The sequence below is a fragment of the Malania oleifera genome, chromosome 2 (genome assembly GCF_029873635.1).
Source record: "Malania oleifera isolate guangnan ecotype guangnan chromosome 2, ASM2987363v1, whole genome shotgun sequence".
NCBI lineage: Eukaryota > Viridiplantae > Streptophyta > Magnoliopsida > Santalales > Ximeniaceae > Malania > Malania oleifera.
The window spans coordinates 79,951,614-79,969,803 of NC_080418.1; the positions used below are offsets into that span (position 1 = coordinate 79,951,614).

General features: G+C 34.3%; 1 protein-coding gene across 1 annotated transcript; it reads right to left on the reverse strand.

Moving 5' to 3' along the window:
- Positions 1-212: 212 nt before the first annotated feature.
- On the reverse strand, positions 213-17,932 carry LOC131148889 (citrate synthase, glyoxysomal). Its single transcript, XM_058098847.1, has 13 exons — positions 17,354-17,932; positions 13,095-13,275; positions 11,613-11,698; positions 9,679-9,783; positions 5,092-5,154; positions 4,821-4,930; positions 4,399-4,518; positions 4,249-4,324; positions 3,952-4,025; positions 3,742-3,862; positions 3,395-3,492; positions 3,200-3,323; positions 213-658 (listed from the first exon to the last, which is right to left on the reverse strand). The coding sequence occupies exons 1-13, from the start codon at positions 17,603-17,605 to the stop codon at positions 527-529; spliced, it is 1,542 nt and encodes a 513-aa protein (XP_057954830.1). The 5' UTR covers positions 17,606-17,932; the 3' UTR covers positions 213-526.
- Between the last annotated feature and the right edge of the window lie 258 nt (positions 17,933-18,190).

The following is an 18,190-nucleotide window of genomic DNA, read 5'->3' on the forward strand; positions in this document are numbered from 1 at the left end:
TAGATAGCCAATACTCTAACCAGGGCACTCAAACTATACCAGTTTAACCATTTCACCATTTCATTGACAAGATGGGACTACTGAACATATGTAGTCCATCTTGAGGGAGAACTTTTTTCTGTTTTTTATTTTCTGTTATATTTGTTTGCATTCAGGCAAAGTAAATTATCAATTTGTCCTTAGACAATTAACTATATGATGTACTGGCTTACTTTTTACATTGAATGGAAAATTAGATTCCACTTCTTGACAAAATGACAATAAGTTAGAACAGCTGAAATCCAAATTAAACAAATTAAATGGGCTGGTCCGTTTATTATTGGATACAACAATCTTCCTCCATACTTTCACACATCATAGAGCTATGCCTTCCCCTGTCACACCTCTCCACTATAATCCATTATCTTCAGGTTCTACTGAAAACATTATTTTAGTTTTCCTTTTAAAAAAAAAAAGGAGGCACCTTACAAGGATTATCCGGAGCTTTATGATATTATTAAGATGCTGATCCCGGTGAGGAGGAGCCTTAAACCCCGCTTCCAGCCAAGCGCCGCCTGGTAGCATTTGAAACAGGCACCTCACCAAGCCTGTCTGCTTCCTTTCCTACCATCCGCTCTGTCAGAGGCATATAGTGCCTCAGCCATACCCCAGTGTACACCTGAAACCAACATACACCAAAAATAACACACGGTGCAAATTTTAGTTGCCAAGGTGATGGTAAAAAGGTTTTAAAAAAAAAAACCAAAAAGAATGCGCAAAAATTATTATCAGTGGAATAGGCATTTTATTTTATTTTCTATCCAAAAAAAGACCCCCCCCCCCCACCACGCCCAAAAAAATAGGTCTAACAAATATCTAAAAATCAGTAGCCTACAGAACCATGCTAGGCAGCACTATACTTGGAAGGAATGCTACTTTATGAAGATGGAGCACAGCTGCACTATCAACACACAGTGTATCTATCTACCAACATTAAGAGCTCCGGTTTTAAATCGCAGTAGTGGTGCCTTAACATAACAGTAGCAGGCATAACATAATAGGAAATGGTGTAACTGTGTGAATTTTTTTCAAATACACACAACCTTGTGCATATTAGTGTATTTGCATGTTTTAAACTTTTAACCCTTTTTAAAAAGAGCTAATGTATTTTGAGTCCTTTAGTTCAACTATCTAATGGTTGTTTGGTAAGGACAAGTAATTTACATTTATTTTAACCCACCATTGATACGTGTGTGCACATATTTATGCTTTCCCATTGTTCTTATTCATTATAATTTTTCCCCTTCCTGTCACATAGTATATTGAGAATTTGACTTAACAGTCTTGCAATGGTTACGTAATAACTATAGCGGCCTTTACATAACTGTTGCAGTCCGTGATGACCGCTACAGCCATGAATATTTCTTCCCACTAATTTCACCGTGTATAATGGTACCATAAGCCCAGAAAATTATCATGTGATGCTGTTGCATAATGGTCACAACTATTATTCAAAACCATGGATCCAAAACATACATTTTGAAAGCAAGATCTCGGTCAAAATAATCATAAAATCAAGATATTCCATGGAATAAACAAGCACAAATTGAGGGCTTACTCCCTCAATTTGGAGGTAGTGGAGTCAATATATTTAGCTTATGAGTTATGACCTTAATCTCAAGCGCCTAACTCTAACCCACCTTGGGTATGCTGGGGTCAGGCTATGGTAACAACCACTTTGAAAGAGGGCCTGTGGCTCCACCTAGGCCCCTAATTCACGCTCCAGAGCTGGTCAGGCCCCACTTAGTTTTTCCCAGTAGGTAAGGACTCCGGTGGTCACACACAGGAAGGGTTGTCATAAATCAATTGCGCCCCCTCCCCCCTTCTACCCCTTTTTATCAAAGCAAAAATGAAAAAGAAAAATAAGGCTCACGATTCTTGACATGCCATCACCGAAGCCTGCCTTAACTTTCATGAGATTACCATAAAAGGTAAACATCCCACGCCTAAAATAATTGACAAATAAAAGAGCAGAAATACAATTTTCAAACAGGGGTATGAAAATATTTGTTAAAAAAAGAATGAGAGAAAGAAACAGCAGCAGCAGCAAAGAAGTAGCAAGGAAGAGGTGCGGGAATTGTTGCATGTATCAAAGCCATCGCTTTAAATAAAGACCGCGACCGTTACGTAATGATTTTTTATATTACCGATACCGTTACACACCGCAAAATCGGTGGAAAAAAAAATCACGTCTCTAGCAGCCGCTATGAACTACGACCGTTGCGCAAAAGGCCACTATAGCCATTACGTAACTGCTACAAGACTATAATGCCAAAAAAAAAATTTTTTTTTTTACTTCTAACTTTTTTCCTCTTTCATAAATCATTTTCAATACACCATGCGGTGAGAGGGGAAAAGATTATAATGAGGACGACAATGATACAAAATTTACTATTTTTTTAAATACTTACAAAAGATACATTAATTAATAATTTGAAAATACTAACTTGTCAGGAAAATATTTTACTTTGATAATATTAGTAATATGATATTTGTGTTCTATATTTTTCAACTTCAACCTTGTTTCTTTTCTAGGTATTTTATATTTGTATTATTTGTATGTCTTATGTATCTAATAGATCAATGGAGTGCATAATGTATTTTATTTTATTAATTAATTTAGCACACATAAGAATTTACCACAAATAAGAACTATAAGAAGTATATATACGAGCACACAAGTAATTTTTCTATCAATGGTCGTTTAAACAAAGGTAAACTTGTTTCTCTTATCAAATAACTTAGTTGAACTAAAGATCCAAAATATACTAAGACTCTTTCTAAGAAGGGTTAAAAAGTTTAAAACATATAAGTACACTAAATCACTAATACAAGAGGTTGTGCATGCTTGAAAAAAATTTACGGTCGTTACACCCGCTTCCCGTTATGTAACATCGACTACTCCCGATTCCCGTTACACCCGTTACCATTCATTACGCTACCCACTACTGCAATTTAAAATCATGATCAAAGCTAAATAAACAAATATAAAAATTCATGTCCTAGTCACAACCCCTTCAATGGAAAAAGAATTCTAGCTTTCAGAATTATGAAGTGGACCAAGGGGCAGTATAATCATTAAATAAGTAAATCAGAATTCTAATAAGAAAATTATTTATGAAAAAAACAAATAAAACTGTTATATGTGCCTGGGTCTAACCTGTTGTGGTCGCATTATCTTAGTATCAGGATCATCCAGGGACTCACGCCAGTGTGATAGGTAGCCAGCCATTCGAGGTATTGCAAATAAAACTGGAAAGAACTCCGTGGGGAATCCCATTGCCCTGATCAACAAGTATCTAAGACTCTAGCTATTCTTCACACTCCAGAAAGAATAAATCTATCCTATGCCTACCTATAGATTAAGCCAGAGTAGAAGTCAACATTTGGGTATAGCTTCCTTTTGACAAAATACTCATCTGATAGTGCAGCTTTCTCTAAAGCAACAGCCACCTGCAAATGGCACAGATCACATATACGAAAAGAATAAATGCAGATACAAGTGGGGCCATGAAAGTTCCGTTTTAATCCTTGGTAAAATATCTTGCCAGAAAGTTTTGAGTCGAGCCTACAACTTTTATTATTCAACTATCCAAGATAATGCCTAAAGACAAATCATCGGTTAAAGTGTGTAAAAATATATTGGAGGTAAATTTTGAGCTTTCCAAAGGAACAGTTAAAATCTAGGGACTGGAAAACAACCTCAGTAAGAGGATCACGCCCAACAATGGAAAATACTTCCTCCGCCAATTTCCTTATTACTTTTGCCCTGGGGTCATAATTTTTGTATACACGGTGCCCAAAACCTGACATTTTTCGCTTCCTAGAGGAAAACAGTTGTATAAAAATCCAATCAAAGCAAGGAAAGATATTAAAAACCAACAAATAAATATTTTTTAAAACAAATTTAACCTGTTTTTAACACCCTCAATGAACTCTGGAATGTTCTCAACAGTTCCAATCTCACCAAGCATCTTAAGCACAGCCTGCCATAACCAAGGGAAAAACAGAGAGGTCGGTCACCTACTGGATGTGCAACAAATGATTCTAGAGGCACACCCCAAAAAAAAAAAATACAACACAAAACACAAAAAAAAAAACGAAAAACAACAACAACCAGGAGTGATCATGGTGAAATAATTTAAATTAATTAAGGCTGCTTTAAGATGTAAATAAAAATACAAAAACAAGCGAATGATATTAAATTACCTCATTAGCACCACCATGAAGGGGACCATACAATGCTCCAACAGCTCCAGCTAAAGCAGTGTATACATCCACACCACTGCAAATTAAGTGTGAGATATGCAATGCAAGATTTTAGGACTTTCAATGAGGGGCAGACATGAAGATGGGTACCTGGATGCAAGGTGCCGGGCTGCAGCTGTGGAGCAATTCATTTCATGTTCTGCGTGTAGTATGAAAAGAATATCTAGAACTCTAGCAAGTTGAGGATTGGGTTTATAAGACCTATTGCCTCTGAGATTATGGAACATGATACATTTATATTAGAGAATGACAAAAATTCCAATATGATAGAGAGTAGTAATTGTTTTTTTTTTTTTTTACAAAGAAGAAAAGGAAAAGGGAATTAAAATGGATATCATTCAGGAGCATCTGATGTCTTCTTACATGTGCGTATGTGTGTGTGTTAAAAAAATATTAAATCTGGCTGCCTGGGGAGTAGGGGTGAAGGCGTAATCAGAAAGAGAGAATATAATTCACAAGGAAACTTTATGTCTTCCTGAAGTGCTAAAGGCAAAATAAGCAACATTACATACAATGAATCCAGCAAATACAAGAAATTCTCTGAGTATGAAAGGTTGCTGGATGGAAGAACCGGAGGTCTCCCTGCCATCCTCAAATAACCTGCCGCTGCAATGGTAGGCACCTGATATATGTAGGAAAAGACATTACAATAAATAATCAGCCAGGCCTTACTAAGAATTAGCTGGACAAAAGCACTCAAAACAGGAAAATTTTTTGTTCAAAAAATTAAGTCCCACAAGGTAATTAAATTCAAAGAAAACAAAGAATGAGAAATATGCAAACCTTCCCAAGTATGCGAGCTATTTGTTTATCCCTCACTGCTTTCAACTTGTAGAGATCTTGGCCCTATTTTGACAAAGAAAAGTATGAACAGAACCAAAGAGCACAAAAAGTATATCAAGTGCTGAAGGCTCATTTAATTTCTGTACTCTTAATCAAGAAACAAATAGCACCAATACACTTTAGTGTATACAAATTAAGTTCTCCACCCAAATTATATTTTTTAACTGGGTTAACAAAATAGTTGATGTAGATTGTAGACTAATACATAAGTAGATGTGGATCTAAAATGCTGAAGTAGGGAAAAATTAAGAGAGTAAAGAAACCAACCATTCAAATGATGATGTTTGTTTTATAGGATTTCTCATCCTCATTGTCTCTTAACAAAGTTTTCTTTTTCTATAAAAAAAAAAAATGGAATTCAAATGATTTTTCTGAGTAAAGGTAATTTCATTGAAGAGGAAGAAACAAGCAAGAAGCTTGAACCTTCCTATAGTACAAAAATGTCTGATGCCCGGAATTGAGCGATCAAACTTTAAGAAGAAAGAGTACAAAAATTAACCCCCCCACCCCCCAAAAAAATAAAAATCTGATAAAACATACATAAACTCCTCCCAATTCAGCGCATAGAGATTTTTATTTAGCTAGCTCCATTGATACAAAGGTGAAAGACATCTTTAATACACCAATGACCCATTGGCGTATTTCTCCCTAAATATCCTTCCATTCCTCTCCTTCCAGATTTCCCAACAGATGGCTGCCGGAATTGCAATTTTGAGGCTCCTAACATAACCCTTAAGTCTAGAAAAGTTCCAAGCACAGGACAATGGAACCAGCTCGTTTGGCATTAACCAATTAAGATACATGCTTTGCCACATATAGGCCCAAATCTTCCTGCTGAAAGGGAAATGTAGAAAAATGTGATCAACACCTTCAGTATCCATCTTGCAAAGAGAACACATTGAGGCCAGCTTCCATCCTCTTTTTTGCAAATTATCAGCCATCATGATTTTGTTTTTACTGCTAGCCAATTAAAGACACTGATCATCGAGGGGATGAAGGTGCTCCACAAAATTTTGATAGGCACCCTTAGTTTTAGCACTTGAATCTTTGTGAGAGAAATATTTGTAAAGACTAGCCACCGAAAAGGTATGAGAGCGGGTAAGTCCCCACAAGCAAGAACCAGATTCCTCTCTGTTTATATGTGAGTCATAAACTATATTAAAAGCTCAACTATATGATTAGCTTCCTCACCCCTAACCTGTCTAACAAAGGATATATCCCAGAACAGATTGTTGTAGAAGATGCACAATACTTCCACCTCTCTAACTTCCTTTCGACTGGCCAAAAGAAAAAGATTCGGGTAGAGTTCTTTCAGAGTCAAAGTTGCATTCCACTTATCCATCCAAATTTTGTTTTGCTCCTGTCTCCAATTTTGATCGCGATGTGATCCCAAATAGTTGTCTTTGGTTTAACAAAATTTTTCCATAAGCCCCAACCTAGACAACTTGAAGGCATAGATGGGAACCAATCAACAAAATTGTACTTGTATTTGATCAAATTACTGATTTCCAAAGAGCCGAATCTTCCTTGCAAAATTGCCATAACCATTTCCCCATTAAAGCTTTGTTCATAAGCTCCAGCTTTTTGATGCCCAGCCCTCCTTGAAAAATGGAATTCAAATGAAACCCAACCAAATTATCAAAATGATTTGCACAATATACTCTATTATCTCCTCTCTCTCTCTTGCCATTTCCTTGTAAGATCCTTCTCTTTTTCATTTTTTGGTCCTTTATTCATTAGTCCATGTAAAATAAGTGTGTCCATATTGGCAATGATGTTAACACCATCTAACATAATTTGGAGGTAATATTCAATTGCTGCATATTAAAGAGTATAGTGCGTAAATCCATAGAATTAAAAGTCAGGTTATAAATTGGGATTATAGGTTATAAACATCATCAACTAATATATTGCCTTAACAATACATGCAGACAGAAATCTTAGAACAATTTGTTGGAAAAAGCATGCGTGCTCATGCCATCTGCTTCCAGGATTTGAACAGCCTAACTAAACTTCTCTCATGCCTTCAGTTGGAATTATTAAAAAATTTTTTTTTTTTTTAAAATAATGAATTGCATTGATTATGTGTCTCTGGTTCACAATATCTGGTTTACAATCAGAATTTAGAGAGGCCAATGGCCACACATTTTCCTCCACACAAATCTGGTTGACAATAGCCATAACCATGTATGGCTAAAGACTTCAGGAGATTTGTCAATCCTAATCAGTATTTCTTGTTTAGGAGTGTTGAGGAGCATGTTCGTGCTGTTCCAATTCATGGCTTTTTAGATGTGTGCTGTTGTTTGTTGCTTGGAATTCATAAGGCTTTAGCTTTCTATATATCATCCAAAAGAATCTATATTTTCAACTGTTGATAGTTTAAATGAAGGTAAGAATAATACACATAAGAAAATAAAAAATTGGCACTAAATCAAGAAAGGAATACAACAAAAAGAAACCCAGCAAAAACCTTAAAAATCCACCAAAAATCCTCAAGAACACAAGATCATGAAATCAAATTAGATGACCTATAGCCACACCCATGGCATAAATCAATGTTTAGAAGGGTCAATCGAGGCTCGCCTCAATACCAGGCTTGCCTTAAGCACCTTGGGGTTCAGTCTAAAAGAACAAATCCCTAAAATACTAAATCTCAAAAGGCAAACATATTACACACCGAGGCTTATGCATTTATACCATGGTCTTAAATTTCTGCAAAATTGTCTAAATTTCCACTTTCCACCACCCTTGAAATCAAAATGAGAGCCAATTCCTGTTTTCCAAAATTTCCATCAAAATTTCCACAAATCATCCAAAATTTATGAAATCTAAATATTTCAGCAAAATATGGTGAAATTTAAACTATAAAATAAAATTTCCTCGACATTAAAATATGAGATATGAAACCCAAAACGAAATTTGTATAGAAAATTAAAGTTATGTATTATCTTCAACATTTTGTTTGGTCAATTATATTTAAATTATTCGTATTTGTATAATAAATAATATTTAATTAATTTGAGATTTTCGTTTACTTCAATTGAATATGTTTTTTATAATTACCATATTGCAATTCTTGCACCTTATACACCAAATACATGTCATTTATGTATTTTATTTATAATATTTTAGTTCTAAATCTTGCATTATTATGTTTGTACAAAAGCATACCTTTTTTGCACCTTTTGGTTGAGGCTTACACATCTTGAGCGAGCACATCTCAAATTAGATTCAACTAGAAAATTTTATTGTGTTTATATGAAAACAAATGTCCTAATATGAATTGATATCTTAAATTCTAGAATCTCAGCCTTACCAAAATAATTGAGAGTTTCATCTCAGATGTTGAAAATAATTTAAACTTAGCGCTTTCATAACTATCTCTTGGCATGATTTATGTAATTAATTCAAGTTAGTATTTTTAGAATGGTCAAAAAGTAGATATTTGAATTTTTTACATTTTATTCATAATTTTCTTAATCTTTGAACTAATTTACATATTTGTATCTACAAAAATAAAATTCTCAAAAGGCTTATACGTCAATGCCATAAGGCTTACACCTCGAGTCGTAAGTGTTAAAATGCCTGACTTATGACCTTCACCTTTTAAAACATTGGTATAAATAAAAAATCTGAAAGGACCATCTATTAGGAACTATTCATCATCAGTCATTCTCAACACAAGCTTGGATGTTAGTAGGAAAGAGTTTCACAGCTTACATTAAGTTCAAAAAGGGTGACTGAATCTCTTGGCTACAACAGAATACAGTGTCTGCTTTACTTACCCAGGCAATAGGGAGCCCACAATTCGAAGCCATGTAAATTAAAATTTTATCTACCTCTGTAAACTTTGTTAGCATATTGATAATTCAAAATCCTTTTAAAAAAAGGAAAAAAACAATCATGAGAAGACACCATTTCACCCTTTTTTTTGGGTGGCATGGAGGGAAAGAGACAGGAGAGCTTTTGAAGGAATAGTTTTGCCCCTCCAAGTTATCGAGGATCATTAAATAACTATGATTTCAAATTGGCACAGTGGGCTAGTTGTTAGGGATATTAATGTAATCCTGATTTCCTTGACACCATTCAGTGAGGGTATTCCTTGTAAGTATTTAGGAAGCACCCAGTTAATTATTTATATGTCAAGCTTAATCATATTCCATTATGATGGGAGAAACTTTCATAAGATAAAGATGTCTCTCATATGGAAAATAGGGCATGCAAATTGGAATGAAAATGATACTGTCAAAAGCAATCAGACCAGGGCACCAGGCTAGTCTTTAAAATACAAAAGTGGATTCTAAAACTCCTGAGACAGATTTCTTTCCAACACTCAAAACTTATACATTAGAGGATAGTAAGAAGCATTACCAAAAACAGCACAAAATTCACAAAATTTTAAAGTAGAAAGTAGGAACTATTTTAAAATGCAATGTAATATATATATTCGAGATAATATGAGCAAATATACCAGAGAATATGGGTAAATATAAAGGTTAAGAACTTTAAAATAAAAATTCAACTTACTCTAAGGGCTGGATTGGCATCAGGATGAAAAACAGAAAGGGCACTCATTGCACTGACAAGAACACCCATGGGGTGTGCATCATGAGGCATTGCCTGTATAATATCCTACGAAACAGAAGTACAATAATAGCATTTGGTCAAAGATAGAAGAATATATTTAGCATTGTAGCAGAAAGAAAAACAAAACAATCATGGTTATTTATCTACTGTCTTCACAAAAAACAGATATTAGGAATTTACATAATGGAGAGTAAGACTTCTCCCTTTAATGAAAGAAAGAAAAAAAAAACAAAAGAAACGAAACGGTAAACAAGAAAACTCACTCCTCCCCAGATCAAACCATCAGATTACGCCAATCTTGCTAAACATCCAAAAAGCTCACTCCATTGAAATGCCCAAAACCAACACACCACAATGATACCAAGTAATGAATATTTTCACAAACCAACATCCAATTCAGCTTCTTCCCTAACAAAATATATGCATTACTTTCCAACCATAACCCCCAAAACACTGCTAAAAATCCAAATTCCCATAGCGCTGCACCGTCTTTTCTTCCTTCCAAAACCCATGAATTGAATAGCCAAAAATATCTGCACTGATTCTGGACAAGCCCAGCTTCCTCCCAAGACACCAAACAACTCATTCCATATTCCCCAAACAAAATCACAATGCAAAAAGAGATAAGATGCTATCTCTGAATTATTGTATCAAGGCACGCAACACCCTAAGAAAGTGCCTTCAGTGGTCTCCTAATCTGCAACAAGTTATTGGTATTGATTCTATTAAGCACAACCAACCAACCAAATAAAAGCCTTAATTTTTTGGGGTATTTTGGCCTTCCAATTCCAAATAAAAGAGTAATGAGGAAAAGAGGAATTAGAATCGGTCAAGAATTCACAAAAATATTTACAAAAAAATGCCCCTGAATGATCCAAAGACCAAGAACGAAATAAGGAGAACTCAACCAATTCCCCATCATTAAAAGGTCTCCTAGAATGAAAATCCCAAGGAGCCAAATGAATACCTGAATCCACAACAAAGAAAGAAATGGCGTTATTCATCCCTGAGCTCAAACAGCAGAAGAGACAAGGAAAAACAGTGGATAAAGTAGCATTCCCCAAACAAAGATCTTCCAAAAGTGAATTCGAGAACCTCTTCCTACCAGAAATTTAGTGTGAGGAATGAATAAGGGATAAATATCAGAGATAGATTTCCATGGACTCTCCAAAGAACATCCAAAAGTTAACATTGGTATTCCACCCATTCTCACTCAACCCAAACATGCTTCTGATGACTCTGTGCCAAAGGAAGAATCTTCTAAGGGAGAACACAAAAGCCATTTAGCTAAGAGAGCAGTGTTTTTAGACAACAAATTTCCAAGACCCAAGCCACCCTCCAATTTTAACTTGCAAATCACATCCCAACTCACCAAACGATCCCTACTATTTTGTCAGGTCTTACAAATTCATTTTCAAAGCCATACCTTTTAACTCAAAATTTTCTTTTATTAATATATATATAACCAGCTCTTTTAGTAGGTTCTTAGTAATCAGCAGAACTGGAAAGCTCTATGTTTTCAACTGAAGATCGACATTTTATTTGTTATTATAGAAAAGGAAGTTACTAATATAGAAGAAGAAATTTCAACTGCAGGAAACAAGCAATCTTCCTAACTCTAAGAAAAAATTACAACTGAACTACCCTTCAATTCCCTTTTGCATTAGTCGGAATGTTAACTGAAGAAAAACATACCTGAATAACGTTTCTAATTTTCTAATATTTTAATCAAAAAGGAAAAAAGAAAGCGCCTAAAACATTTCTTCTTCGAGGGAAATCAACATTTCTTCTACAAGGTTAGCAACAAAAAATAAATTCCATAGCCTAGAAATAGTCTGGGCTTCACATAGAAAATTCAAGGGAAGTTTACACACCAAAATTCCCTGAGGAACAGCTGAATGTTGAGAAATAGCAAATTCCCAGTCTGCTAACTGACTTTCAGAAGGTAAATTACCATACACTGCAAAACAACACAACTAGATTACAAAATGAAACATGCGCACACGTGAACATTACATCAAGATTAAACTTCTATAATTGACAAACTAAAAAGCATTGAATGATAATGTTTACATTGTTTAGTGAAGAAAATATTTCAAGGAATCTGTGACATGTGTAAACCCCATATCTTTCACACAAACAATTCCAAACCCACAGAGCAGAGGGTTGCATTAGTTCGCTAACAGTTAGCATAAAATTTTGAACATAAATTCCTACAATGTGCTCACTGGGAATACCTTTACTAGCAATGCACTGCATCAAGATGTCCCTGTGCAGTGGGAAATTGGCAGCTGCAGGCTAGGGCAAGCAATGCATTGAATCACCAGTAAGATACGGCACCAAAAAGGTAGGGGTCAATGCTAATCAAATTCACAGAAACATCACACCTAAAATGAAGACGTTGATATGGATACATAGCAATCCAAGAAAAAAGAAAAGATTGCAAATATAAAAGGTTCCATGTAGCACCAATTAAAGATTTGACAAGAAAGAAGTTGTTACAATGGTTTCATGTGCAACAAAGATCTATCTATGGATGCACTAGAAAAGGAAATCAATTTGATCAAGACATAAGAAAAGGCACAAAGAGAAGTACATGAATTGAGGCAAGGGAGAATAACATTTAACAAAGTTTAACTGAAAAAAGCAGTAGCTTGAACCAAGGTACTTAAAGGGGAAAAAATCACACAACTTAAGCTAAAGGCTTAATGCTAGAAATCACATAGCCTAATTTTTTGGGAATTGGAGGGGAAAGAATCTAAAGACTTAGTATTAAAAATCACATAGCCTAATTTGTCGGGGAATAATGGGCAAGGTTTTGTTTAGAGTCAATATGTTTAATTCCAACCTGAAATGAGGAAGAGTGGCGAGTATTTGGGGAAAGTACCTGTGTCAACTATTAAAAATGGTTGCTGCATGCAATTAGTATCAGCCAAGCTTGTCCGCATTTAAATTGGGTATCAATTTTCTAATGAGACAATTTGAAAGATATAGGATCTGTGAAAATATCCATATATTTAGATAACTATAAAGAGGTCTTAATGTTTATTTGGAATTTGGATTAAAAGCCTATTAATTCTGTGTACAAACATGCTGATTTATTTATCAGTTACACCATATATTTTATGTAGGAAAAAGAAACAATCCATTAGTCCTGCATTCAAGGATAAGTAAAGTGACATAATTTAAATATATATAAATATACATACATACATACATACATACATATATATATATATATATATATATATATACACATAGATACATTTTAAAAAAAAAAAAAAGCTAAACAATGTGTACTAGGTTTACTAGTTAATAAGGAGCCACACCAAGAAAATACAGGCAAGAATTCTTACTCAATAGATAAGCCACTTCCATAAAGGAACTACTTTCAGCCAGCTCCTCAATTGGATAGCCTCGATATCTAAGTATCCCCTCATCACCATCAATATAACATATTGACGAGCGGACAGGAGCTGTGTTCAGATAGCCTGGATCATAAAGTTTGAGACCCTTGTCATTCTTTCCACTTGTTATCTGCAAATTCACAATTAAAATCAATATTCCACAATTCATGAAAATAAATTGAAATATAAATGGGTGCAAACAACCTCAGTCATCAAAAACAACAAAAATTACAGCAAAGAACATTTTACTCAATAAAAGTGATGTATGATGAAAGAACAACATTCAGGTTTTTTATGCAATTCTAATGATTTTTCACATCTAATTGAAGTACAATTCATACATATGAACATATGTATGCATGCATGTATCCAAAAAATATTGAATAATACAATACACACACACATACACAAACACGGGCATATTGTTCTAAATTTTATAGCCATCTTTGTAAGCCAATCTTTTCAATTATTTCTCTTTAATGATCTGTTTAGTTACCCAGGAGGTCAAGTGAAAGGGAAAAAAAAATAAAGACAAAATTTCAGAATTTGTCTTGAAATTGTATCTGTAACGAATGAAATTTAACCCAAATAACACCACTAATTTTACTAAACTAAATTAAGTAGAGGTGTTAGGTATCCATTTGCCCACATCCCAAGTAATGGAATATATCCCGTATGCAACAGCTCAATGTTTATCTTCTGCATTCTCTTGCCCACTATACAGCAAAACCAAGCCTTAAGTCCCACTAAGGTAGGGTCGGCTATATGACTCCTTTTCCGCAAATTTATGCAATCATGGATCATTTCTTTTGACAGATTCAGGGATATTAAATCCTTACTCACTATCTCCTTTCAAGTTATTTAGGTCTACCCCTACCCCTTTTACTGCCCCCCACAGTAACAAACTCACTCTTTCTTATTTGCGCACTATGTGGCCCCTACGTTGCAAGTGTCCATACCATCTAAGTCGTCTCTCCCTTATCTTATCTTCTATAGGAGCTACACCTAACTTATTGCGAATATGTTCATTCCTTAATTTATCTTTCAATGTTATACTACTCATTCATCTAAGCATTCGCATCTCGCTAACTTTTACTTTTTGGATATTCTATTTTTTCGTCGCCCAACATTCTGATCCATATAGCACAACTGGTCTTATAATTGTCCTATAAAACTTCCATTTTAATTTTAAGGATATTTTACGATCACAACGCACACTTGAAACACTTCTCCATTTTACCCAACCTGATTTAACTCTATGCATTACATCATCAATGTCTCCTTTAGCTTGAAGGTATCAAAATCTACAAGTGCTATTTATTTCTTCATCATCAAGTTTAACCTCGTCTCCAATATTCCTCCTACTATTACTAAAATTACATTTCATATATTCTTTTTTATTTCTACTTATCCTAAAACATCTAGATTTCAAAACTTCTCTCCATAATTCTAACTCAATCTCTACTTCGTCCTTAGTTTCATCAATTAATACAATATCATCTGCAAACAACATACACCATGGAACCTCTTTTTGAATACTCTTAGTCAGTTGGTCCATCACTAAAGCAAAAATATAAGGGGCTCAAAGCAAATCCTTGATGTACACCTATATGGTGATAGGAAATTCTCTAGTTTCTCCATCTTTAGTCCTTACACTAGTTATTACTCCATCGTACATATCTTTAATGACATCAGTATATCTACTACATACACCCTTTTTTTCTAAAACCTACCATAGAACTTCCCTAGGTATCCTATCATATGTTTTCTCTAAGTCAATAAATACCATATGCAAGTCCCTCTTTTTTTCCCTAAAATTTTCCATTAATCTTCTTAAAATATATATAGTTTCTGTGGTAGATCTCGCAGGCATTAAACCAAATTGATTTTCTGAGACCTTTGTTTCTAACCTTAATCTTTGTTCAACTACCATTTACCATAATTTCATCATATGACTCATAAGTTTAAATTCACAATAATTATTACAATTTTGAATATCTCCTTTATTTTTATATATAGGTATTAAAGTGTTTTTCCTCCATTCATCTGGCATTTTCTTAATTTTTATAATTGTATTAAATAAATTAGTTAACCATATAATTCCGTTATCACCTAAGCATTTCCAAACTTCAATTGGGATATTATCTGATCCTATAGCTTTCCCATTTTGCATCTTTTTTAGTACAATCTTAACTTCGTTAACTCTAATTTTACGAATAAATCTTATATTTTTAGTCTTTTCCTTATTTGACAATTCTAAGTTCAAGTCTTCTATTTGGTTTTCATTAAACAACTTACTAAAGTAACTTCACCATCTTTCTTTAATGTCTTCGTTCTTAACCAAGACAATATCATTCTCACTTTTTATACATTTTACATTTCCTTTGTCCTTACTCTTCCTTTCTCTAACTTTAGCAAGTTTAAATATATCACTTTCCCCTTCTTTTATATCTAATCTATCATACAAACTATTAAATCATCTGTATTTAGCTTCACTAACAGCCTTTTTTGCATTTTTCTCGTCTCCTTATACTGTTCAAAATTATCCCTGTTTCTACATTTTTACCATGTTTTATACCAAATTCTTTTTGTCTTTACCACTTTTTGTACATATTTATCCCACCACCAACTTTCTTTGCTATTTAAGAATCTTCCCCTTAATTCACCTAAAATCTCTTTTGCTATCTTTTTAATAGAGCTAACTAATCCACTCCAAAGAGTAATTGTATATATCTTATCCTCTATAGTCCAATCCCCATCTTTGATCATTTTATCTTTAAATTTTATTATATTTTTTCCTTTTAAGTTCCACCACCTAGTTCTCTCACACTGATTTATTTTATCCTTTTTCTTCCATTTTTTAATACATATATCTACTTTATATTGTGTGGTTAGGCTTTCACCTGAAATAATTTTACAATCCTTACATAATAAACGATATATCATCCCAGTCAAAAAAAATCTATTTAACTTCTATTATGTCCACTTTTAAAGATTATTAAGTGTTATTCTCTCTTCTTAAAACAAGTATTCATTATTCTAAAATCATATGACATAGCAAAATCTAAGATCATCTCCCCAAACTCATTTTTGTCTCCTTATCCATATCCTCTATGTATCCTCTCATAACTTTTATTACCCCTTCCAATGTGTCTATTCAGATCTCCTCCTATAAATATTTTCTCAGTCCCTAGTATGCCTTGTATAATACTATCTATATCTTCCTAAAATTATCTCTTAAGATTTTCTACTAAGCTAACTTGAGGAGCATAAGCACTAATGATATTTATTATCTCTTGTCATAATACTATCTTGATTTTTATAATTCTATCCCCTACTCTATTTACATCAACAACGCTATCTTTTAAGTTTTTGTCTACAATAATTCCTACTCCATTCTTACATTTTCCTTTTCTAGTATACCAAAATTTAAATCCTGATTTATCAATTTCTCTAACTTTCTCTCCCACTCACTTAGTTTCGTGAAGACCAATTATATTAATTCTTCTTATAATCATTGTATCCACAATTTCCATGTTTTTACCCGTAAGTGTCTCTATATTCCAAGTTAATAATCTAAAACTAGTTTCCTGAACTAATTTCTTTACCTGCCCAAGTCCAGAATGATGCAAAAACCCTCGCATATTTGACACCGTACCCAAGCGTCAACACGGCACGCGTCGCTTCGATGCAACGACCTAACCCACTCTCGCCCACTTTTCATTACACTCGGGTGGTACAAGTGTAATGCGTCGCTCGTAGAAGACGTCCCAGCAAATATTCAGTAATGATTCATATCATAGTGATCTGGCAAATTTTACACTAGCTGTCAGCTACCTAACGCAACCCTCCTCCTTTACTAGGGCTGGAATTGACTTTATGTGAAAAAATTAGGACATTAAGTGCGAGTTAATCAAAATTAAAAACGAGCACAAAATAAAAATTAAGCCAAATTAAGCAAAGTTTGAATAGCTGAATCCAAAATTATTAAGCTTGATAAAAACGAAACCAATTAGAATGAACTCTACTGGTAATTAATATTAAGGATTCAACTCAAAACACAGTCGAACAAAAAATTGCAAGTTCGAGTAAGTATGAATAAACCTAGATCAGCGTAAATCTAACCCATGTACGGATTAAAGCAAAATAGAATCAAAAAATCACAAGGCTAGTCGAGGTAAACACTAATTCCACGCACCAATTTTTACCTTCTTCAAGTCGGTAGCTTTCAGAGTTCCTTCTTCAGAGACCTCGACTTGATACTTCTTACCAGTTCTCTCATCGATGATCGTCAAAGACCCTCTGAGATTGGACGGCGGCGGATCCGGTGACTGAGCGGAGACGCACGACGTCTCAAGAATGGGCGAGAATACAAGCGGCTCAATGGAGGCCGAAAGGTGCGCCGAGAGGACGGCCAGGCGTCCACGAGCCACCAATGATGCATCAACACCGTCCATCATTCCTGAGAAAGTATTTTCAGAGGTAATCAAAGATTCAAAGGTACACAAGAGTTCCTCGAGAGCTGTGCGTGTGTTGTGTTATGTTCTCTCTGGACTTCTCTCTCTCTCTCTCTCTCTCTCTCTCTCTCCTCCTCCTCCTCCTCGTATTCACGGGCATATATATATATATATATATATATATATATATATATACATAATCCATGAACTGATGAACATGATTAAAGACCGGGAGCTATTTACACTATAGACATCCTCCAACCAAGTCGGTAGATGAACAGCAGCAAAAGATTGGGTTGAGCTTTAAAATTTTGGGCTAAAATTATAACCTCGTCTGAATTTTTAGAAAAACACAATGATCGTTTACAAGTGTTTCAAAAATTAAATTTGAAGATAGGGGATGGGAGTTTTGAAATATATGAGAAATCCTTCGGATTTTTAAAATCTTAAGAGTAGTCAAGTTTGTTTTTCTCAAACCTTAAGCGAGATTATTATTTTTTACCCTTAAAATTTTGGGTAATATGTTAAGAAGCATACCCATAATCTGTTAATCCAGCGGAAGTTTTGATTCATTAGAAAATGCAAATT

Coding starts and splice junctions, on each gene's coding strand:
- LOC131148889 (XM_058098847.1), bottom strand. CDS start 17,605: ATGATGGACGGTGTTGATGCATCATTGGTGGCTCGTGGACGCCTGGCC. Junction 4,931..5,091: donor TAGCTCGCATACTTGGGAAG/GTTTGCATATTT, acceptor TACATATATCAG/GTGCCTACCATTGCAGCGGC. Junction 3,863..3,951: donor ATTGAGGGTGTTAAAAACAG/GTTAAATTTGTT, acceptor GTTTTCCTCTAG/GAAGCGAAAAATGTCAGGTT.